Raw genomic sequence first — 23,696 nt, 5'->3', positions numbered from 1 at the left:
ACCCAAGGGTCATCTAATCCAACCCCCTGCAATGCAGGAATCTCAGCTAAAGCATCCATGACAGATGGCCATCCAACCTCTGCTTAAAAACCTCCAAGGAAGAGGAGTCCACAACCTCCCAACGGAGTCTATTCCACTGTTGAACAGCTCTTACTGTCAAAACGTTTTTTCAAATGCTTAGTCAGAATTTCAGTTCTTGTAACTTGAAGCCATGGGTTTGAGTCCACCTTCCATATCAGGAGAAAACAAGCATGTTCCCTCTACCATGTGACAGCCCTTGAGATATTTGAAGATTGCTATCATATCTCCTCTCACTCTTATCGGTTCCAGGCTAAACACACCCAGCTCCTTCAAGCACTCCTCATACGGGTTAGTTTCCAGACCCTTAATCATCTTGGTTGCCTTCATATGCACACGTTCCAGTTTGTCAACATCTTTCTTAAAAGAGTTAAATTTAGTGTTACTGGAGCTGCTACTTTTCCACTTGCTCTGGCTTCTGATTCTTTCTTTCTCTGTCACAATCTTTTTTCTCTCTTCAGACCAAAGCAAAGAGCCATAATATATTCAGTCACCCAAGCCTAAATGAAAATAATAATAGTAATGACATGTCCAGTTCAACCAAAACAACAAGGCACAAACAAAGTTTCCTCGTGGCTTGGCCAGGGTAGCTGATCAATAATCCCTATACTAAAGGGGTGTGTGAGTGGGTGTTTGTGTGTGCAGGAGGGAGACCAGCCATGCCATTGGATGGAGTGATGTGACTGGCTCACGTAGCTGATTTGGGTTGTCATCAAAAGGTATCACATTCTTATCCCTCTTTTTACTATTGGGTGTTGACTGTCAGGGAAGGGAAAATGCATTTGTTGGATCTCAGGTGGCAAAATAACTTGACTGGCCTTGCAAGGTACTACTTCTGTGCATCTTGGTTGGGGAAGGGGCATTTGCTGCCCCTCCTCAGGCAACAACGTGCCTTGAGTCAGCCCTGTACCCTTCTGTCTAGAGAGGGAATAGTTTCGGCAGCATTTCTTCAGTTCAGATGCCAACCCCCACAAAAAAGAAAATACCCAAAGGGGCATCACATTTCCCATGCACAGATGACATCTGTGGAACCAAAACAAGCTTGTGTGGATGTGACCATATTATTCTTTACCAGCAAACCTTGTTCTGAGCCCCTTTTTCAAAATCACACAGCGGGGGGGGGGGGACACCCCGTTCTTCAATACCTCCCATTTCCCTGTTCTCCACAGTTCATTATACAAGCTTCCTTATTCAAATATGCTCCACCTTAGAAGTAATTATGAGAGACTCCCTGAGGCTTGGATGACTGAATATATTATGGCTCTTTGCTTTGGTGTGAAGAGAGAAAAGCGAGTGTGACAGAGAAAGAGTCAGAAGCCGGACCAAGTGGGAAAGTAGCAGCTCCAGGAACACTGAATTAACTCCTTGCCCCAGAGGAAGAGGGCCTTCTAAAGCCAGAAAGAGCTTATTGATGGGGAACTCCTCAAAATGGGATATTACAATACATTATTTCCCAGCCCTGCTGGGCCAGTCACTCCAATCTCTGCCTGATCCTTTGGAGTCCAGCTCCCATGACTGAGCAGCTTCACAGTCTATATCCATGGAAGATCATAAGAAGAGCTTGCTGTATTAGGTCAAAGTAGGCCCATCTCACACAGAATCCTCTTCTCAGAGTCACCAAAACAGTTGCCTATTGAGCACAAAAACACTCTCCCCTCCTGCAGTTTCCAGCAACTGGTATTCAGAAGCATCACTGTCTCCAAATCTGAAGATGGATAGTCATCATGGCTAGTACCATTGGTAGTCTTATCCTCCATTAATTTGCCTAATCCTCTTCTAAAGCCACCCAAATTGGGGGGAAATCACTGCCTCCTGGGGGAAGGAGTTTCATAGTTTAACTCTGTGCTATATGTAGGAGGACTTCCTTTATTCTATCCTGAACCTTCCAACATTCAACTTCATGGGATATCTAAGAGTTCCAGTGTTATGAAAGAGGGAGAAAAACCTCTCTATCCACTCTCTCCATGCCATGCCTGATTTCATAAACTTCCATCATGTAACGTCTTACTTGCCTTTGCTCTAAGCTAAAAAGTTTGTTGTTGTTGCTAGTTTCTATACCACCTTTTACCCAAGGATCACAGAGTGGTTTGGAATATAAAAACACAAAATACAAACAAAAACAATATCCCCATTTAAAAGCCCATAGTTTGTTTAAGTAGCCTAAGGCCTGGGAGAAAAGGAATGTTTTTACCTGGCACCTAAAGGTATGTAAGCAGGGCACCAGATGAGCATCCCTGGGGAGAACATTCCACAAGCAGGGATCTACTGCAGAAAAAAACTGTCCTTATCTTGCCAACCTCCAGACTTCCCATGGAGGGGACACACAATGAAGGGCTACAAATGATGATCACAGGGCCCAGGTTGGTTCATATGGGGCAAAGTGGTCCTTGAAGTATTGTGTTTAGCGTTTTATAGATCAAAACCAGCACATTGAATTGGGCCTGGAAGCTAATTGGTAGCCAGGGCAGTTGGGCTAGGAATAGCATTATATGCTCAACCCGTCTTGCCCTGGTAAGCAACCTGGCTGCTGAACCAGCTGAAGTTTCCAAACTGTCTTCAGAGGCAGCCCTACATATAACACATTGCCAAAACATAGACCACAGAAGTTAGACTATCCTTGTCCAGATATGGGTGCAGCTGGGCCACCAGCTGATGCTGATGGAAGGCACTCCATGCCACTGAGGCCTCCTGAGCCTCAAGCGACAGCAAAGGATCCAGGAATACCCACAGCTGTAGAAAAAACGAATGAATCTCTCTCAAAGAGATTTTTACTGCTTACATCTTACATGATCCTTTTGTAAGGAAACCAAGTTCTTTATTTTTAAGTCATGGGGGTATTATTCTTTATTTTACTGCCAAAGGATGGAAGCTTATTTGCTGTAACTCCTGAAACTCTGTGCATAAAACACTTCACTTATTTGCAAAGCCAAGTGTCTTTATTCCAGCCATAAATATTTTCATGGGGAACATTTGTTTAAAGGTGGTTGAGGGCAGAAGCAAATCTAATCAAGTTTTAATACGTTTGGAGCAATTGCCATTCTGCTGTCTCTGTTACAAGAGAGTAAGAATCTCTCTTCCCAAACTCTCTCTTCAACATCACCCCTGTGGTATGTGGCTGTCCTGTGACTGGCTGGGCTTAGTGACCTGTCACTTAAAGTCATCTGGGCACAAAAGACCTCTTATTGATAAGAGTCCTGGTATTTTGTTGTCCCTCCTGCAGCTGACGTTGGAAGCCAAAGGTGACTTAGTATATGCCCAGTTTTAAAATTCTGATTTAGCATTTTATATTCAATTTGATTGTGCACACTCATTCTCACTCTCTTTTCCCTATTTTATATAGTCTTAAATCAGTAGCTGGGACTTGGAATTCTGCTGCTTGTCTTCCTCTTCCTGAGCAGCCGACCAGAAGGGCTGTGGAAATGGCATCCCTTGTCCTAAATGGCAATATGCATGGGTTGTGGAGAGCACAAGCAGAATAGAACACTCAATTCTACCGGGCTACCATAAGAATGGTCTAGACTGACTCCATCAGGCACAAGTCTCACCAGCATAGACTGGTGGCTCTGTTTTGATCTTCCTGTGGAAGACAAATCCAGTTGCCAAGGAAGGAACAGCCACTCCCTATAGTGTCTCTCCCCTCCCCCTCCCCCAGTTCAACGTGCTTGGAGACCTCCAGACTAGCATGGTCACATTCAGAACACGAAAGGAAAACAGGGCATGGAGCCCATAAAAAGCACCTCTCCTGGCGAGGAGGGTCCCCACCCACAAAGCTTGCATCATCCTTTATTAATTGGGGAATCCCAGGAAGAACTAATTCCTCATCAGCATTTTCTGTGGTTTGGGATTTTTGGGCACAGAAGCAACTCTGTGTGCTGCTTTCTGACAATGATTTGGGCTATTTCAATTAGGCATGCAGTTGTGGGAAGAGAGGCCTCAATTCAGTCCTTAGGGCTTCTGCCAGCTGTGTCCCCTCAACCTTCCAGCCATCCCTCCCTTCACATTTTCCTTCTGATAGCGAACACTTTGAATCTCCTTCTGCCCTTTTCTTCTTTGCTGCCAATGGAATAAGGATCAGCTGCAAACAGGTGGCTCTTCTAGTGGGCATGCCTGGTAGAGAAAGCAGGAGCTGCCTACCTGCCCAAGCATAAAAAGGTGCTTAGCTCCCATGACAGCTTGTCCTTCATTTCCCTTGCTACCCACTTTGGGAGGGAACAGGGGTGAGGATGGCTATTTGGAGAGGCTGAGAGGACACACCAGCCGCACTGACCTGGGAAGAGCTGATACTTACACTTTGCCATCAGCAGCTGGTACATGTCCATTCACCCCCACAAAGGGACCTTGCCTGTCACGACCAGATGCAAAGGTCTGGAAGGATAAGGATTCATGCAGGATAAGGCTATCAATGACTACTAGCCATGATCGCTATGTTCTACCTCCACAAATGTGGGGAAATGATGCTCCAGTCAAAATATAAAATTCCATGTTTGCTAGGTGACCAAAAGGCTAAGGCACATAGAGTTCCCTGTAAACTCCTAGAGATCAGTCTGTGAGGTCACATCCTCTGCTTGGAGAGGCAGGAAAGGTAGCAGTAGCAATATGATTCTTATTCCTTCCTTCCTGCTCGGAGAACATTCTTTTTCTCATCATGCAACTGTAGGGATAGGATGCAGGGTCTGTGTGCTCCTAAAATCATGTATTTTGTAATCTAGGAGTATATTTTTCCGGACTTATTTCACTGCTATTTTCTGCTTGAATCAAGTCTGCAACTTTTTTGTAACTAAACAATATTTTTATATTCTAAAATAACAGATTTTTATGTTGTTATTTTGTTTAGAAGGATAAATAAAGGGGAAGATGCAGTCTGCCCAAGACATCCTGGATAATGATAGAAAGCTACACAGTCTTTTTCCCCTAGTTTCCGTGTTAATACTGCGAAGGATGGGATGTTTAACTCTGCTAAACTAGATGCTAATATTACTTAAGCATGTAAGAGGAAGGATAATTAATAAATAATTGATCCTATCCTACCTTCCAAATCCATCCCAACAGCACCTACCATGTCTGTGTCCGAGACGGGCCCAAAACTTGTTACATAAATGTTGGTCTTGACTTCAGTTACTGTATCTGGAAGAAGCAAAAGGGAAGAAGGTAATTAGGGGTTATTCGCATGGTGAATGTTTCCCTGTGTAATTTCTGCCTTAGCTTTGTTTGAAATCTCCAGGCTTGCTCCTTCCCTGGATTACAGTCAAATGATCCACTTTTGTGCTTAGTTGTGGTGGACACTGAACAATGACCAATTCCATAAACAAACACAAATGGGGTGTGTGGGCCTCTAATCAGGGCCCTCTGGCATTCATCAGGGATGACTTCCTACAAGTGCCTTTAAACAGCACATAATGCCTTCTGCAAAAATAGAGTCATTTTGAGCTTAGACTCCAGGAGCTCCACAGTGCCTTTGGAGAAGCATTTAAATGAAACACTCACTCAATTCACAAAACAGTGATTTTATTAATGCTTTGGATTTGTTTGTAAATGCAAGTAGTGGTTCTCTTCACAGGCTTCTCTCTCAGGTGAGGTGCACATATTTGCAAATCCTGATGCAATGGGCAGGTCCTCCCAACAGATGCCTCCCTCCCTCCACCCCTTCTCCTCTCCTCTGGTTGCTCTCATTCACAGAAAAGGACACCTCTAGCCCCATGGTATCTCAAGGCGCTAGTGAGTTTTGAAGTCTCCTGAACATCCACCCCTACAGTGAGAAATGAAGCTAGCACCACTTGATTTAAAGGCTTAGAGCTGTTTGTTGACATGGGCTAATCTGTTGCCAAGCCATAGTTCAATTGAAATAACCAAAGCCGCACAACCCTGTCAGGGCTGCCTGCCTGTCTGGAGCTGAGAGGGCTCAGACCTGGAACATCTGAGTCTGTATGGGCTGAAGTTGCACCTTCCTGGACAAGGATGACCAGCCTGTATGGTGGGTGGGGTGAGAATACTGAGCTGCCTGGACAGGTGGCACAACATGAAGATCATGAAGAAAGGGGTCTCCAGGTGCACATCCCACATAGAGCTGAGAAGGGGCCCACTGCACCACCCTTCTTTGCTCAGGGTAGACAAGGATGCTTTTATGATGTCAGGGGCCATTATATCAGTGCCTAGTCTCCTCTCAAAGCTACTTGCCTGCCTAGGAATTAACTTACCCCATGCTAAGGAAAGGACAAATCAAGGCTAGGTGCAGAGGATCAAGAAGGATCAAGGCATGCAGAGCTGAAGAGCAACAAGCAGAGCTTCTGTCTGGAAGCACAACTGAATGTCAGTGCGCATAGTGAGGAGGGCAGAGGAGAGCATAGAATCATAGAACTGTAGAGCTAGAAGGAACCAAAGCAACATTTAATCCAATTCACTGAAATGCAGGAATTGCAGCACAATCAAAATTGCAGCACTGTCATAATTAGGTGCTTTGGAAGACCTCTGGGGACAGGGAAAGGTAGGGAACTAGTTCTGCAGATAGATCTTATGGGCCCCAGGAAGCAAATTAATGTGAACTGCAACCTCTAGTATAAGTGGAAGAACCAACACTAGACAACCAGGAACCAAATCTAAAGGAAGACTTTTTAAAAAAATGTCATAGATGATTTACATATAATATGCTGTACTACCATGAGGTCAACAGTGAACATGGTTTTCTTACTGCACCAGCTGCAGGAGAAATGCCAAGGGCAGAGGTGCCCCTTCTACATTGCCTTCATAGACCTGATGAAGGCCTTTGGCTTCATCAGCTGAAAAGGACTCTTCACATAAATCAGTAAGGTAGGATCCCCACCTAATCTTTGCAATGTGGTCATGTCCTTCCACAAGAAAATACACAGAACTATCCAGTATGAGGGTTCGTCCTTGGGTGCCTTCCCTATAAAGAGTGGTGTGAAACAGGGCTTTCTGACAGTAGGAGTTGTGAGTCGAGGACCCTCCACCCGCATAGGATTATAATAAGACACATCATTTTAGGTTAATGGGCAAAATTAGGCCACAACTTTTATTGGTTACAGCAAGGTCAATATGCAAAAAGAAGCTGACCTAAGAAGGAGGGAGGGTGGGAGATCCAAAGAAAGCAGGAACAAACTGGGAGCAGAGCGCTGCCATGACTGTTTAAACGTGTTTAGCCCCGCCCACTAGCCAGCCCTATTGGTCGGCTGGAAGGCTTGGCAGCGGCAACAGAAGCAATCAGGAGCAGGGAGCCGAATACGCCTACCCCCGCTCAAAACCCCACCCCTCTGGGAGGAGGAGAGGCCCTGTCCAACAGTGGAATGGACTCCCTTAGGAGGCTGTGGACTCTCCCTCCTTGGAGGTGTTTAAGCAGAGGTTGGATGGCCATCCGTCATGGATGCTTTAATTGAGATTCCTGTATTGCTGGGGGTTAGACTAGATGACCCTTGGGGTCCCTTCCAACTCTACAACTTTATAAGGTGTGTGTGTGTGTGTGTGTGTGTGTGAGAGAGAGAGAGAGAGAGAGAGAGAGAGAGAGAGAGAGAGAGAGAGAGAGAGAACAGTGCTTTTTTTCTAGAAAAATACGTGCTGGTACTCATCATGAAGTTGTTACCGAAAGTGTCACACTTTTTAACCCAAAAAACCAAAGAGGTGCCAGTACTGTGTACTCTTGAGTACCTCCTGGGGGGGGGGGATTAGTTAGTTAGTTAGATTGATCCAAAAAAGAAATTGTGGAAGATCCTTCCAAATCTACAATACTGTGATTTCGTGATAGGTTCCCATGAGGCCCTGGGTGATGCTCTTGGCCACAGTTCTGTAATGCCCTAGTGTGTCTCATGTATTGTCATTTGGTGGACTTGCATTTTGTCTTCTGGGAGCTCTGAGTGCTCATTTCATGAGTTCAGAGGCCAGCATCACACTCCGAGCCATTTATTCCCAGTCTAGCTGCTGCTGCTGTGGCACAGAATGCAAAGAGCACATGGGACAGACACTCTTGCCTGTAGCTGGTTTTACATCCTCATTGATCACCATTTCAGTACAAACCAGTACCCAACCCACACGGATGCTAGATGTGGCAATGAGATGCTGACAGGTCAGTTGTAGCAGGTGGCACCTTGCTTCCAAGTTCCCTGAAGGACTCATCAGTGGCGGAGCTTCATGCTCCAGCATCAGGGGGCAGAGAGCAGGTGGGGCGGGGCTGGCACGCATCCCAGGGGTGTGGCACAATGCCCGCAGGAACATGGCATGCATTCTGGGGGTGTGGCACGCTGCCTGCGGGGGCATGGCACCCAGCACAGGCGAGGGAGCAGCCACAATGGCACCCCACCGGGATCATGCTGCCAGGGGTGGTTCGCTCCCCCCGCACTCCTCTTCCTCTGCCAGTGGGACCCACACCTTACTGCCACCTGCTACTGGAGGTGGGGAGACAGAAGCATCTTCCTGGTCTGCCTAAGCAAGTGAGCATGTGCTACAATTAAAGCTCAGTGGCGGAGCATCTGGTTTGCATGCAGAAGGTCCCAGGTTCATTCTGCAATGGCATCTCCAGGTAGGGCAAGAGGGACCCTGTCTGAAACCACAGATGTACTGGCAGTCATTGTAGACAATACTGAGCTAGATGGACCAATTGTCTGACTTGGTTCAAGGCAGCTTCCTATGACCCTGTGAGCAAGAAGCAAAATGCCAATGCCTGAACTGAAACATCTGGTCTTGCTGCAGGAGGGCTGATCATCTCTCTTTTCTTTCATACCTTTATCTCCTTCCCCCATTCAGAGGCAGATTTTGAGCAGTGTGACTGCTTGCACTGCACTGGGTGCCAACCCTAGGGGATGTTGCAGCGTGTTGCAACTATGACGTACCAAATTGAGCAGAACGGAAGGCAAGGGGCAGGGGTGCTGAATTTTGGCCTCACACAGGGCACTGCTGAAATTTGAAAAGTCCACCCCCCTCCCATTCAAGGGCTCTGTAGGGAGAGCAAGCTAGCAGAGAGTGTGCATGAATGTGAGTGTAAGGATGAGGCAGCCACATGAAGCAGCCTCTGTTGGATCAGAAACCGACATTTCATTATCTTAACTGTTGGGCCGAAGGACTTCAAGTAATCGGCTGGAGAGGATCCCAAGAAACCACAAATCCCCAGCAAGAGACTCCAGGGAGCCCTAGGATTAATAGCCCCTCCCAAGGAGGAGTTGCTTCTGCCAAACTGGGGGGGCCCTTCCCTTATGCAAGCACTCCAAGGAGGATGTGGGGCAGGCAGCTTTAAGTGGAAATGCAGTTAGATTGGAGGGATGGTCCATATATTGTTTGTTTGTTTGTTTGTTTGTTTGTTTGTTTGTACCCCCCCACACACACACTTTCCCCCTGCTGTGACATCAGGAAATGCCATCAAACTTGCACAGACAATTAGCTGAAGTAGACTGACCTCCAAGCCCAGGTCTCAGCCGGTTGTCATATCCATCCAGCAGCCGGTCCAGGATGCGTGTGAAGATGGTGATGTTGTCTTTGTTGTCATCATCGATAATATCTGGGCCATGCTTTTGAGCGAGTCTGCCATTTCAAGGGAGAACAGGAGGGTTAAGGTCTGTCACTTCTCCAATGATGCTCTGTGTGTGCTCACATACAAAAACACACACAAAAAATCCCATCCCTGGCTTGCACTGATTTTAGGCCTTCTCTAGATTTTTCTGCTTTTTTTACCTTTAATGGACCTGGCCCTGCCTCCACATGTCCTTATGTTAACTCCAACTGGACACAGAGTAGCTGTTAGTCATGACCCCTCCAGGCATCCTTTTTAATTGCACATTCACACTGCTTCACATTCCAGTCAGTGCCTTTCCCATAACTGAAACCTTATAACTTTTTTTACACCACAAATGCTCTGGTTTATTTCCCTCTCGCTTTTCTTGCTCTATAGCCCCTCTGGACACCAATAATGTGTTAGCACCAAGCAAGCATTGCAGAGCAACTGATAAGGCGGAATAAATTTGCCACTAATGTGCCAAGAGCATGTGGCAGAGACCATACCTATGGCAACAAAACAGTAGCCTTGAGGGGCCCAAGGTTAGAGGTTGCTTTGGGAAGGCATAGTGAATCAGTCTAAGGCCACCTCACAAGATGCGGCAGCTGTTACTCCTTCCTCCACCCCTTCCATTTTTCTCTGGGTTGGCTATTTGGAGGGAGAGAAGCACATGGGTAACCATAACCACCACCACTTTTCATTAATTCACTTGGATCAGGGGTCAGCAACCTTTTTCAGCCATGGACCAGTCCACCATCCCTCAGACCATGTGGTGGACTGGACTACATTTTGAAGAAAAAAACTGATTGAATTCCTATGCCCCACAAATAACCCAGAGATGCATTTTAAATAAAAGGACACATTCTACTCATGTAAAAACACACTGATTCCCGGAATGTCCATGGGCCAGATTGAGAAGGCTATTGGGCACATCCAGCCCACGGGCCTTAGGTTGCCTACCCCAATTTTGATGTTAGATCTGTCAACCAACCACTTTGTCAAATGATTGCCTTCAACTATTTTCTGACTGTTATTTACTTAGTGTAGACCCATTGAAATGAATGAGCATAACTGAGTTGGGTCCATTGATTTTAGCAGGTCAATCCCGAATAAAACTTAGTTGAATACCACCCTGTGTTTACACCTGATTGGTGGCTAATCTATCATTTGCAATAAATGGCAGTGGCAATTGCCTGTCCTGCATGGACTGGCAAAGAACAACTGAGGCTTCCAATGGCAAACTGTGCCTTTAATCAAAAGCTTCCTATTTCCAGAATTTTATTGCTTGCTGCTCAGTGTTACTAGGAGATTTGTGATAAATGGGAAGGAAAAGCAGATGAAATCATTGCTACCAGGCTATGAGCTGTAGCTGCCAAGTCTTTGCTATGCCGGGCCAGCTGGGAAGAGGATTGGGTTTACTACAAAAGTGCTGACATAACCGTAACTCTTGCAGTTGTGTCTTGAGCAATGCTAATGTGTCCCATCACTCTTGGATGCCTCTGCTTGCTCCAAGCGTGCAGGTAGAGAGAGGCAGGAAGGTGCAGAGTGTTGCATTTATGCTGGAATCTTCTCTAGGCAGAAGAGGATGCACAAACCTGTCTGTTCACACAGGAGAAGAGTGCTTGTCACACTCATTTCTTGCCTTGGCCTGCAGCCTCCTCACATGCTCATCTTTCTGTCTTGTCCCCCACCCCCATCCATGCATGTGGATTTTCATTTATTTATTTGTCATTCTTGCTCTTCCCCAGAGATAGGAATGGCACCCTTTTTACATGTTTACATTACAGAAGTCTCACTGAGAATTGTTAAGTTGCATTTCTTACTGTGTTAAAATGCCATAATCACACAAACTGATTACAAATTAGCAAACCATCAAATCAACAAACAGGTGGGAAATGATAACCTAAGAATTCTGTGTACATTGCTTACCACGACAGTAGAAAGGACTATGCCTCCCAAGAGCAGCTGCCAGACAAAACTAGCTCACCTGAGCTCATGGGCAAGTACAACTTGTACTCTCTATTTGTATTTGGGTGTATGTGTGCGTGTGTGTTTGAAGGAGTTCTGTTCCAGCACATCATGAGCTGGTTTTATTATTTGCAACCCAACTTGGATCTGTTCTCTTAGACAAAAGTATCACAGAAATGTACTCAAGAAATAACGTTTGTGCTACCATCTTCATGAAGGCACCGGTAGCATGGGAACACTGTTTAATCATTTTATTTAATATATAAGTGGTTTACTAGAAAAATGAAAAGCAGCAATAAAAACAGTTTAAAACATTTAAAGATATTTAAAATTAGCAGTAAAAAAATATTTTAAAAGGTCAACATCTACATGCTTTAAGCAGATGCTGAAGAGAGCACAAAGAAGGTGTCCAATGCGTTGAGTTGGAGGTGCTGGTGTGTGTGCTGTTTTTTCGTTTTGTTTTTTTTTGTTTTGTTTTGTTTTTTTGCTGAATGAGATACAAAGCTAAAATTCTTGTGAATGAGGTACCATACAGTCTTCTCTGACCTGGCACCATCCAGGGGTCCATGATGGCTGGGGCTGTTGGCAGCTGGAAGACATCAGGTTGGGGGTGGGGAAGACTGTTGTCCTAGGCACTCTAGGCCAGAACTACCACTCCTCAAAGGGTCTCCCAATGTCATCACTTAGACAGGAATAGAAAGCTTCTGCCTCCCCCTTAAAAGGAGGGGGGAGAGGAGGGAAGTCAGGTAAACACTCTCTGGGGAGGTCTCCCAAAATGGAAGGAAAGGGGCACTTGCAACTCCAGGTGATTCAAACCACTGCTCTCCGTCTCTATGGTTGCCAGCTGCTTTTTGTTTGCTCCTTGGAGCTTTCCAGGTACCTGGTTAGTCAGTTGCCTGCAGCTGCCTGCTGTGTATGCAGGATTCCATTTTGGACCCTGGCACTTCAACTGCCTCTGGAAAAGTCCTGACCATTCTGGCATGGGGAAGATCACCTTGGCAAATTTCTCAGATCAACCATTCTCTAGCACAGTCAGGAGAAAAGCTGGCATGGAGAGTGGCTGTGTGGGGCAAAATGGGATTATTGTTAGAAGCCCTTGCTGCAGGTCCAAGCTGGGGGTTTTCCTGGTTCCAAAGAGCCATGACCAAGTCTTAGAGAGACAGAAGGTGAAACCTAACCAGGGTCCCAAAGCCTGCCTTACAGCCTCCCTCACTGCAATTGGGTGTTGCAGGTACAGTGAGGGAGAAGGAGTGCCCCAGACCCTTCCTCACTCCCTCTGCACTATATAATAAAATCCCAGCCTCTTGCCACCTTACCCTTCTGCAGGGAGAGCATAAACCAGCAGCAGAATGCCAAGGCTAGTCACACAGAGCGGAGGTATGGCCCAGACCCTTGTCAATGCCATCACTTCAGGGTGCAGCAATGCTATCCAGCAGAACGTCCACACCTGCCAAGGAGGAAGAGAAAAGAAAATGGTCAAGGGGACCAGCCACTCTCTTTGATGATGGAGGCGTTGGGTGCACAAAGGCCAGCTTGTGGTGAAAGTCCCTGAGGTGCTTTATGGGCCTCTGACTAAACAGCTGATAGCTGCAGCAGGCTCAGAACATCAAGGGGAAAGGAAAGCACCAAGAGGTGATGGACCCAACTGGGACTTAGCCTAGCCAAGCTAGTTTCACCATGGCCACCTGTGGTAGGAAGTGTGGCTTACTAATCTCAGCCAACTGGAGCCTCTGTAGAAAACGTGCCTGCCTTTTTTGGTCTAGATCAGGAAATGAAAGAGGTCTTTCCTTAAACAATAACTGTGACATCTCATCCTACAAAATTACATGACTCAGGCACCTCAGTAACCACAGAGGTTTTGAAATGCCACACAAGCAAATGCATGTATTTATAAGAGCAAAGGCCATATCGCATCAGGACGATGATCCCAGTACCTCTAGCACACTGTCACTGCATTCTCCCGGTAGGAGTCTGCATAACATGCACAGCCCAAGTGGTGAGTGCACACCAAAGCTCCTCACAACCAGGCAAATTCTGGCCCTTCCTTTCCTTGTGAGATCATTTCAGTCAAGGGCTCACAGTCAGTGGCTCTAGTCCATTTCTGCTGTTGCTCTCCTGGTCAGTGAAAATAGTCAGCATGCCATATGAGAAGATATGTGGTTTTCCTGGTAGTAGTGACAGCAACCACTATGAGGAAGGAACAAAGGTGAGAGAGGGAGGGATCTGGGCTGCCATGGTAGATGGTCACAGTTTGGTTTTGGTAAGAAGTGTTGGGTTCTGGAGATTTTTATTTCCTGTGTGTGTAAACATGCAGCTGGTGAAAAGGCCACAATTCATATTGTGCTGGTAAACATTTTGCTACTGGGCTGCACCAGGCCATGTGGCATGACTTTGCCATATACTGCAGCATTTGCAAGACTGCTTTGCCCAGGGGTCGGGGGGGCACTTGTCCATTTCTCCCCAAAAGAGGAAATTCACCACCACCACCATCATAAAAAGAGGACATAAATGTGCAGATGCAAATTTAGAAATATTTCATTACTGTAATTTAAATAGAAATTCAATACATCCAGGGAACTGTGTGACTGCTCAGTCTGTGGTCTAGGTGTTCCCAATCAACTGGCACTATGGAATCAATCTGCAGTTTCTGCCTGCATCTGTCTGTGGTGATGAATGAGGGCAGTGGGATGTGCAGTTGCTGTGTGGAATAGGGCAAGTGGGGAGGAAAGTGAGGGAGAAGCTGCTGGGTGAGGTGCAAAGTGGAAGACAAGTTGTGAAGGTTTTGATGGACTGAACCAACTGAAATAGGGGGGGAGTGGGAGCAGAAGTAGGATAATGTGACTAGTAAATTATGAATGCATCCTTCCAATAGTAAATTAACCAGCTAAAGTATTTGATGGGAACCAGTATTAATGGATAGAAGCACACTGGTAAGACTGAGACTAAACATCAACACTTACTTTATTTTTTAAAACCATTTTGGCTCATTTGAATTTCTCCTTTAGGAAATATTGAGGAAGAAATTCCCTTCTACTAATGAGTAGTTCTTTTTAAAAATAAAATGAAGAGTAAGCTCTCTTTAAGTGCAGGGTGGTATTTTGGTTTGTAAAGGGGAGATCCAGCCAAGTTAAGCCTGTTTTGTGGGGTCTGCAAGCAAAATGTAGACAAGAACAGGGCTAGTAAACAAAGAGTTCTTGAACTTCCTAGAGAGGACCCTTTGTGTGTGGTCACTTGCTTTGTGTTTCCTTTGTATTTCCTTCTGCCTGTGAAGAGACTCTTTTTTTCCACCATGCCTCTGAGCTGACCATACCTTTGGTTATCACTAAAGCAAAAAATTGGGATTTTTGTGCCTCATTTTTAAAATGTGCATTTTTAAAGTAATTAAGTTAATTTAAAAAAACAATATGTTTGGTTAAGTTTTATTTTCTTTCGTTTGATGAATTTAAATATTGTCCTTTATGATTTAATGTCTGTGAGTATTCAACAAATATTCACCTTTTTAAATAAAATCCCCTGGGTACACACCATAATGAAATGTGTGTCTCAGGCTTGTGTCCAGCTAACCAACCTCCCTGAAACTCTTGCGGGTGCCAGTGAGACATTGTTTGTGTATAAATATCTAAAAGGCTACCTGCTTCCCTACAGACCCTCATGGGTGCTAAAATTGGCAGGGGAGTGGCCCTCTTGGTTCCTCCATTGCCGCCAGAAACTTGAGTTGTGTGTGTAGCCTGGAGAGAGAGCCTTCTCTGCAGCAGCCCCTAAGTTGTGGAACTCCCTCCCCACAGAGGTGTATCTGGCAGCTTCATTGTACAGCTGTAGAGAGTGCTGCAGATGCATCTCTTAAACTCTGTCCCGAAGCTTTGCTGCTGTTGTGTATGTTTGGGTTATACAGTCATCCTCAATTATGCTTCCCTATCATAATCCCTCATTATATGCCTTGGGAACTTGTTGAAATACTAGGTATAAATCAAATACAGTAAATAAACTGCTTTTGTGGCATTTCAGCTGATCCCTTTGGGGTTTTTTTTCTTTTTTTCTTTTTTGTGTGTGTGTGCAAAATTTTTAGTAAGCTGAACGTCAAACTATCCAAGCAGTGTCCCAAAAAAAGAGGAGGAGGATAATACATCATATGAAACAGCAGTGCATCATAAAAGCAAATTTTAGATGTATTCACAACACTGGTTGCAGACAGATTAACAACAATAAACCAGTAAAGCCTGTGTTTCACTATGCCCTCCCCCCCCCACCGCACATGTCCCATTAGAGAGCCCTTGCAAATCTGTGGCAATACGAAAACATAGTTCTCTCTGTGCTCCACAATTCATTACTGAGGTGGTTTGGGGATCAGCTGAAAGGAGGCATTTGAGTTTGCCCAAACCAACATCAACACTGAGATCCTAGAAGGGAAAGGACTGGGGAAATTAAATGTGGCCACTTTCTCCCACCCATCCACCCAAGCTCAATTGTTCTTAGGTGGAAGAAGTGATGTCCCTAAGCAAGAAGGACCAGCAGCTCCTCCCAAGACAAACTGGGGAAGCCATGACTGCTTTTTGGAAGAAGTAAAAGGGACAGAGTATCTCACCCATGATTGAGTGCACCCATATCACAGATGATGCCCTTAACTGGGACAGGTATATGAAAGACAAATGCTGTTCTTGTTTTTTAAGGAAATAAGCTGTGCTCCTTTTACTTTTTAAAAAAATTCCTTCTCTTTTCTGCCTTTCTTTTCTCTACTTGATTTCTCACTGTTACTCTCCTAAGGCACTCTTTAGAATGCCTATCTCTAAGGAGGTAATTTATACCAATTCACCATGTCTCATAACCTCGCACTAAAGTAAATGAACAACAAAAAAGACAACCCCAGATTTTCTAAGCAACATTTTGAAATTCTCAGAATTTGGAAGCCCAGGTACACAGAGCTCATCTCCTGGGGAGTGGGGGTGGGGGGGAGGTATCACTTCTGGTGATGGGTTAGGATGGGGTAGGGGGAGGGAGGGAGGGATAGACACCACAGGAAAGGCAATTTGGGGAATACTGGCATGCAAAGCTGCAGTATTCTTGACAGCATCAACACAGGAACATCCTCCACAAAGAATGTCACTCAGGACCGGCCCATTCAGAAGAGCATCAGTAATGCAGGTCCCCAAGAACTTCAACCCTTGTAGTTTATGCTGAGCCCTGAAAAGCTGTAGAACAAAATTTGGGGAATATGCTAAGAAACGCTAAATGCTGAGGAAGCCGAAATCATGTACCCAAGTGGATAATATTTGCACCCTATAATTTTGCAATTTCCCCACAAGTCCCAACCACTCCCCAGGGGTCGACTTTGGTAATATGGTACCCTGTACAAGGCCAAGATTTAACACACACATCCAACTTTCCTGTATCCTTCCCAAAGCTGGGCAAACGTTAACTATGCTTTGGGAAGGATAAAGGATGACTCTAGGACCCTGTCAGAGCCCTCACACCTCCTTCCCAAAGTAAGTGCTTACAAGGCTTTGGGAAGGAGGCAGGAAGGTGCCCTCTCTATTCGGCACCTTGTGTGTGAGGAACCAGCCATGCTACCCTAAATCCGCCTCTGCATCCCCCCTGAATATCAAAAAACCCCACAATATTAGTGCCTTTTCTTGTCTAACAGACCCACAAATCTAGTTAGCTGAGCCAGATGCAAAGCTGTATCAAGAGGTGATGAATTGCAAAGGCTCATCATCACACTTCAAGGGAATCTGTAAGGTAAGCTGGGGAGGAGTAGAGCTTTCCTCCAAGCCCACCAAGGTCTAGCTTTCCTTCAGCAGGAGCACCTGTAGTGGAAAGATTATGAGGCTGCCCTCTTTATTCCTTTCTCAGCCTCTCTAGTAGGAAATGAGATTTGGAGGGAGTAGCATTACCTGGAATTTGTGACAAGTGAATGCAAAAGAGCACAAAAAGAGCCCTGCTGCACAAGGCCACCTAGTCCAGTATCCTGTTCTCCCAGTGGACACCCATGAGAAACCCTCAAACAGGACCCAAGCCCAGAAGCATGACTGCCTCTGATGGTGGAGGCAGAGCAGAGCCATAATGGCTAGCAGCCAATGACAGCCTTATGTTCCAAGAAAAGTGAGTTTTGGTACTCATGGTAATTAGTCTTAATAGCCACCTGATCAGGGGAAGGAGGGCTTTGTCTGACTCAGGAATCCAGCTGAATGAGGTCCCCCAGTTTATTCCCATTACGTGCTACCTTGGCAAACACAATTAGATGAATGAGTTTACTTCTGTTTGGGGATAATGCAGACCTCTGACTATGTGGGTGCATTTAGCAGATGCTGTTTGTCATACAACCAAGTAAGAAATATGACAACAGTTCTTTTTTCCTTTGCTTCCTCACTCTTACATATTTCAGTTTGTTTTAGTTTTGGACCAAGCAGAACAAGAAGAACCAGATATTGGAGCATCATGCTATCCTTAAAGTCTTTGAGATGATGTGCCTATTGACTCTATACGTAGAAAGTGGTGGCTGGTATGGTGGAAGGCAAGGAGACCAACCACAGGTAGAGCCAGAGCCAATGGCAGGCAGAGTCAACTAAGGGTTTGTCCACACTTCATCTTGTCCTGCTGCTTTCTCCCCAAGGAAAACTGCTCTGGAGCAAACAGAAATCTGGGTTTCCCCATGATTGCCATTTGTTCTATCACTAAAGAGTGGGTTTTCCCTTGGAAAGCAGTGGGGTAAAGGGGGAAACAGCTCATACTCATGCTTTCTGGGCATGGGAAAAGCAGAAGTGTAGACAAGTCCTAAATCTAGTTTTGTTCCCATTATCTTCCTCCCTGCTGAGTTCTACAAGGGTAACGCTGAGACAGAGGAGAAGGTGGAAGAGGAGGTGTCATCCTCTGGACTGGAGGGTTAACTGAGACTAGTGAGGCAGTGCCCTACCTGCCCTAATGGAGCCGCCCCCACTGCAGTTGCTGGTAGTGACCAAGCAGTCTGCAGCTTCCCTTCCCTTGCCACAGATCCCAAGGGATGTTCCACACAAGAATTAAAGAGCATCCAGCAACTGGATATATCCCTGGCCTTCTGGCACTTAAAGTCACCCATGAGCAGAAATGGAAATAGATCAGAACCATCTGGCTTTGTTACATCTTGCATCCAGCTCAAAAACATCTCTTGAAAGGTAGCAACTGTATCTATGCTGAAGCCACCATGCACCTTGAAATCTTTTCATCGCATCAAGCATAGAATCCGGTCCCAAAAATAAAAGCAGGCAAGGTGCATTGTAACTCTAATGCCTTTAGTGGGAATTGGATGCCCAAACAGAGCCTTTATCTGGTGACACATGCCTGAAGGTGAGGCCGATGTGCAAGCCAGAGGCTGAGCAAACAGCATTTTCACCAAACAAAAATAAGACACCAGTGTGTGTCCTTTTCTTCCTCCAGGAGAGGACATTGATTCCCAGCCAAGTCAGTGGATCAATCTCCACCTGGGCCCACTGACAGCAAAGCAACAGCAACTCTGCACAGGTCCCAGAGTGCAACTGCTAGTCGAGGACACCAGGGGGTTGGGTGGGGGAGCAAGCACAGGCCAGCCAGACTCACAACCCCTGCCATTGAAGATAAGCACTCTAGCCAAAAACCACCCCACTCACCACCATGCTGCTGCACACATAGCAGTCATAGTTCATGCTCACAGATAGTGCTGAGCTACCAGATGTTTTGCCCATCCCACCAGCCCCTCCATTTCTGCTCTTGACCGTCCTTCCTTAGGAAGGATGCTTAATGGAAGGGAAAGGGCACATGGTGGACTTGTGGGTAGTCCTGCCCCTCTTGTGGTTGGAACAGTAAAATAAGCAGGTCAGTTGGGTGGGGTGGTGGGGAGGGGGAGCCATAGCCTCCAACTCCCCCACCTCTCCAACTCCAGGGGTCCTCTGCCAGCTCTGTGGGGGGCAGGGGGGTGAAGCACCTTCCCTGAAGCTGAGCCAGGCAAGTGGGTGCTTGACAAGACAAGAAGCACCCCTTTGAACTGGGGCTCTGCTCTCGACTTTGATTCATTCCCCAGATGTGGGGGTTGTCCGGGAGCTCTTTTCCAGAAGAGCATTCGCTGATGCCCTGGAAATGGGGTTTGTCAGAGAGGCAAAAGAGGTGAGAGTGGCAGCGGTGGCAGCAACAGCTCTAATAAGAAAGCAAGCGAGGAGGAAAGTGGGCGTCTTCAGCAGCTGGCTTATTTACTATGCGGTCTCCGTCTGTGTGTATAATTATGCCAGGATTCAGTCTGTACATCGAACTACTTGTTGTAAACATTTGGCAGGGATATACCCACAGAGAGAGTAGGACGGGTTTTCTTGCTGGAGACACAGCAAAAGGATGAGGTTGAGGGGATTCAAGAGGACAGCCAGGGGCATGCAGGGTGGAATGGAGAGAGAGAGAGAGAGAGAAGCTGGCTCGGGAGGAAAAGAGCTGTGTGTGTGTGTGTGTTTATGTGTGTGTGAGAGAGTGAGTTGGATAAATGACTGAATGGGAAGGTAGGAAAAGGGAGCCAACACACAGCAATGGGAAGGTGAATAAAGGCAGCAGAAAGAGCAGCTTCAGGGAAGAAATGCATCAGCAGACAAAAAGCAGAAAGCACTGGATGCAGCAAGAGCTGCTCACCCCCACCCCCACCCCCACCCCCATGGCCAGGCCAGCCACAGTCCTCCAAGGCAGGTTGCTATTTTGTGTGCTCCTCAGTTGTAAGGAACAATCCTATGTACGCTACCCTCTGCAGGGAGGGGAAAGGTCATATCCTCCAGATGGATGGGCAGGCATTCTGGGTGGCCTGATGTGCCTGTGGTGGTCAATGGCAAGAGGGGAAGAGAAGAATGTGTCCTCTGCAAAGAACAGCAGCCTCATGCAAAGGCACAAAGTGAGAAGAAGTATGTTAGTGAGTGTATGTGAGAGAGAGCACAGGCAGTCACACATGGGGGACCCCCCTACTATCCTATTTGTGATGATAAATCACACCATTTCGTACAAAGTCATTGTACGAACTGATCACTTTCTGGCTAACCCGTCACCAAATAACACACCAGCAAGCCCCTGCTTTCTGAATTAGGTACTTCCTGGTACTATCTAAGGGCTAGCAGCCTGCACCAGCCCCACCACCCAGTGCCCATCTCTCCAAAGTCTGGACTCTCGGTAGACACACCACTGCTCTTGCTGTTCATTTGGCCCTGGAGCTGCCAGAGGACAGGGCAACTGAATCCTGGGTTGCTGGCTCATTCACCACACTGCCCATGGCAAAGCCAGAAGGGGCCTGGGACTTCCTGAGATTTGCACCTGCTTTGGAACTTCCATTGTGAAGGTACAGACCTTTGCCCAGGCATCCATGCAGAACCACTTGAAGTCACTAGGCTCTTCTGTGTTTGCTGCTGAATGGAAAGCCTCCAGAATCCTGATAAGAAAACTGAATGGAGCAAAATGCTGCTGGAAAGTTCATCTGTTTCTGCTCAGCCTTTTCCAGTTTGCTACTGGGGCAGCAGGAGCAACCTCAGCTGGCACACTTGCGAGCCCAGCCATCCAACTCTCTCATCAGTCACCTGTGTGAAGCTGTGAAGTCTGGGCTGCTGCTGGTGCTGTTCTCTACTCCATCCTGGGTGACCCAGAGCTATTTTTAATTCCCTTGGAACCTGTCTGTGCTAAAGCTTAAGGTCATGGGCACATTCATCCCAAGACTTTCACACACACCCCTTCCCGTCTCTCCCGCCCCCGCCCCCAAATGCAGCCTCCAGAGGCCTGGCTCTCTTGTCCCCCCTCCCCCCCCCCACCTGCAGAGCTGCTGCTCCTTTCCTCTTCCACCCACTCTGCCTGTATCCTAACCAGCCTCGCCCACCCACCATCCCCTGCCCTTCAGCCTCTGCTCACCACAGCTCCCACCTATGGCTAAACCGTTCCTTCTCTGGCAGGGCGCAATGGTCCGGGGAGCCTGCGGCCCTCACAGTTCTCACCCCAAATCTCAGCGGTCTCCAAATCCCAAGACAGGGAACGGTTCTGGACTGGGGAGGGGGCGGAAAGCGCCACGGCAGGCGGTGGGCTCAGTGGCGTCATCCACTTCCTGCCTTTGCCTGTTCGGCGTAGCCCTCCAGAGTCGTCCTCCCTGCGAGGCGGCTCCTTCCTCCATGCAGCCCGGGGCTATACTGACTGAGAAGAACCGAGAAACACTCCCTCCCCGTCCTTTGCAGCAACACATTAATCAGCCGTACCCAGAGGGCTGTCCGGCTGGGGAGACGCAGAGCGTCCTGGAAGCTGCGGGAGGGCAGGCGAGGGGGTGGGCTCCACTCCTGGGCAATCCAGACAGTCCCCCTCACCAGCCAGCGGGCCTGCCTATGGAATGAGGGGCGGGCGAGCCCCACTGCATGCGTTCATCTCCTCCCTGGATAAGCCACTGCCGCCACAGTCAGCTTCCCGCCACCTGAGACAGAAGCGCCAGACGCTCGGGGGCGCAAAGGCAGGTCCACCGGGCCCTTGGAAAAAGCGTCAGCCAGGAAGATAAAGACGCGCCTCCCATTCAGGACCGTGGACAGCGCCGCGCCACACGCGCAGAGACCCTCCCAGTCTCCCTTGCAGAATTGGCGGGGCCCCTGCTTTTTGCTAGAAACACTCAGCAGCTCGACCCACAGACTAGCCGACGCGCGTAAATCCAAGGCTTGTAGCGCTACGCCTCATACGCCAACCAAGGAAAGGAACGGATAAAGCGGCTGCCGCGTGCCTTTGTCCTCTGGGCTAACTCGTTTTAGCAAAAGGCCGGCAATGTGCGTTTTGCAGGCTGCGCTGGGGCCACGTCAAGCTCCAGAATATTTGCAGGGCCGCCCGCAGGAGCGGGAGAAGAGCCGGCCTTTGTGTGTCCCCCCGCGCCCCTGCCACACACAACCTCTCTTTCCCCGACCCCTCCCCAGTTCCCAGATTGATCTCCTCCTTTGCAACTTTGCTGGGCGTTTGCTGCTTGCGCTGCACATTGGGAGAGCAGTGAGGGGCCGCAAGCCAGGATTCTGCTCGCCTTTTGGCTTCGGGACCGGGAGAGCCAGATAGTCACCGCACTCGAACGCTTCTCTCAGGGCCACCCCTTAGCTCTGCCGAGGAACCCACGAGCCCACTCCCACGCAGAGGAGGAGCAAATAAAGGCGCTCCCGCTCGGTGGCGAGGCTAGGAAGAGCTCCGACGGCTGCCTGCAAGCGGGTGGCTTATCCCCCGCGACCCTCGACGCCAGCCCCATCCCAACCCCGAAGAGCAAACAGCCGAGGGCCAGGTCCTTACCTCCTGCGGAGCTGCTGCTGGATCCAGAAACCTACTGGGGCGGCACTCGCGGCTGCTCTCTCTCAGTCCTGCCTTTGCGCCCCCGAGAGTCTGGCGCTTCTGTCTCGGGTGACGAGGAGCAGACTGTGGCAGCGGCTGATCCAGCGGTGGACAGATCCAGAGGAGGAGATGAACGCATTTAAACCTTGGGTGTTTCGGCTGACGCGCGAACCTCGTGGTCTCTCCGTCTTCCAGAGGGTTGCAAGATCAGCCTTCTATCGCCACTCTCTGCTCGCTGTTACCCTGAGACTGACAATATGAAGGAAAGCAAGGCAGCCTCCTCCCTCCCCTCCTCCTCCTTGGAGGAGGGTTTAGCAATACTGTATCTCCCTCCCGTCTTCCCCAAAAGCAACAAACAGAAAAGGCGCATCAATGGCGCACCATTGACTAGAAGTAAAGCATGGGGAGGGTCTTCTTTCCAACCGCTCTCTTTTCTGCCCACACCGCTAGAGGCAGACGGCTAGCCTCATGGTGGGTACTGCATGGCCCACCTGGGAGCTCCGTAGACGAGAGAGATCAGCAGGGGTGTCTGAGCCAGTCCTTCCAACAGGTTCCTTCACCGTTTCACAATGCCCACTGGTAGACCCTGAAGTGTCAGTCAGACCCCACAGACCACCTTATCTTCTATAAAGGAGAAGTCACTTGTTGGCCAAAGGCCTGGTGGATGGGGAAAATCTGCCTTGAACATGGGTGTGTGTGTGCAGAAGCAGGACAAATAGAAATGAATGCTATTAAAAGCAGAGCCAGATAGAGGCAGGGTGTGGACTGATGAAAGAGCAATCAGTGGTGCAGGGTAGAGGGGAACTGCTGGAGGAGGCGGTGGACTGCTCTGGTGGGCAGGATCAGGGTGGCTGTGGCTGCAGTC

General features: G+C 47.8%; 1 protein-coding gene across 4 annotated transcripts in view; it reads right to left on the bottom strand.

The window, feature by feature from the left end:
- Positions 1 to 23,184, bottom strand: part of LOC308578431 (gamma-aminobutyric acid receptor subunit alpha-3-like) — a 49,334-nt gene extending 26,150 nt beyond the window's left edge. For 2 of the 4 annotated variants that reach the window (XR_014003922.1, XM_081178798.1), the window contains exons 1-4: positions 22,793 to 23,184; positions 12,853 to 12,983; positions 9,473 to 9,597; positions 5,135 to 5,202 (exon numbers count right to left, since the gene is read on the bottom strand). Coding sequence is in view for 3 of the 4 variants with exons in the window: in XM_081178798.1 (XP_081034924.1) it covers positions 5,135 to 5,202; positions 9,473 to 9,597; positions 12,853 to 12,941 (282 nt within the window). In the remaining variant the exon portion in view is untranslated. Of the gene's footprint in view, positions 1 to 5,134; positions 5,203 to 9,472; positions 9,598 to 12,852; positions 12,984 to 21,486; positions 21,699 to 21,741; positions 22,007 to 22,792 lie in introns of those variants that run through there. The other 2 variants (XM_081178799.1, XM_081178800.1) reach the window with 2 other exon arrangements.
- Between the last annotated feature and the right edge of the window lie 512 nt (positions 23,185 to 23,696).

Source organism: Podarcis bocagei (assembly GCF_964188305.1).
Source record: "Podarcis bocagei genome assembly, chromosome: Z".
NCBI classification, from domain to species: Eukaryota; Metazoa; Chordata; class Lepidosauria; order Squamata; family Lacertidae; genus Podarcis; species Podarcis bocagei.
The sequence above is the reverse complement of the archived record's forward strand: the minus strand, read 5'-3'. Positions and strand labels throughout refer to the sequence as shown.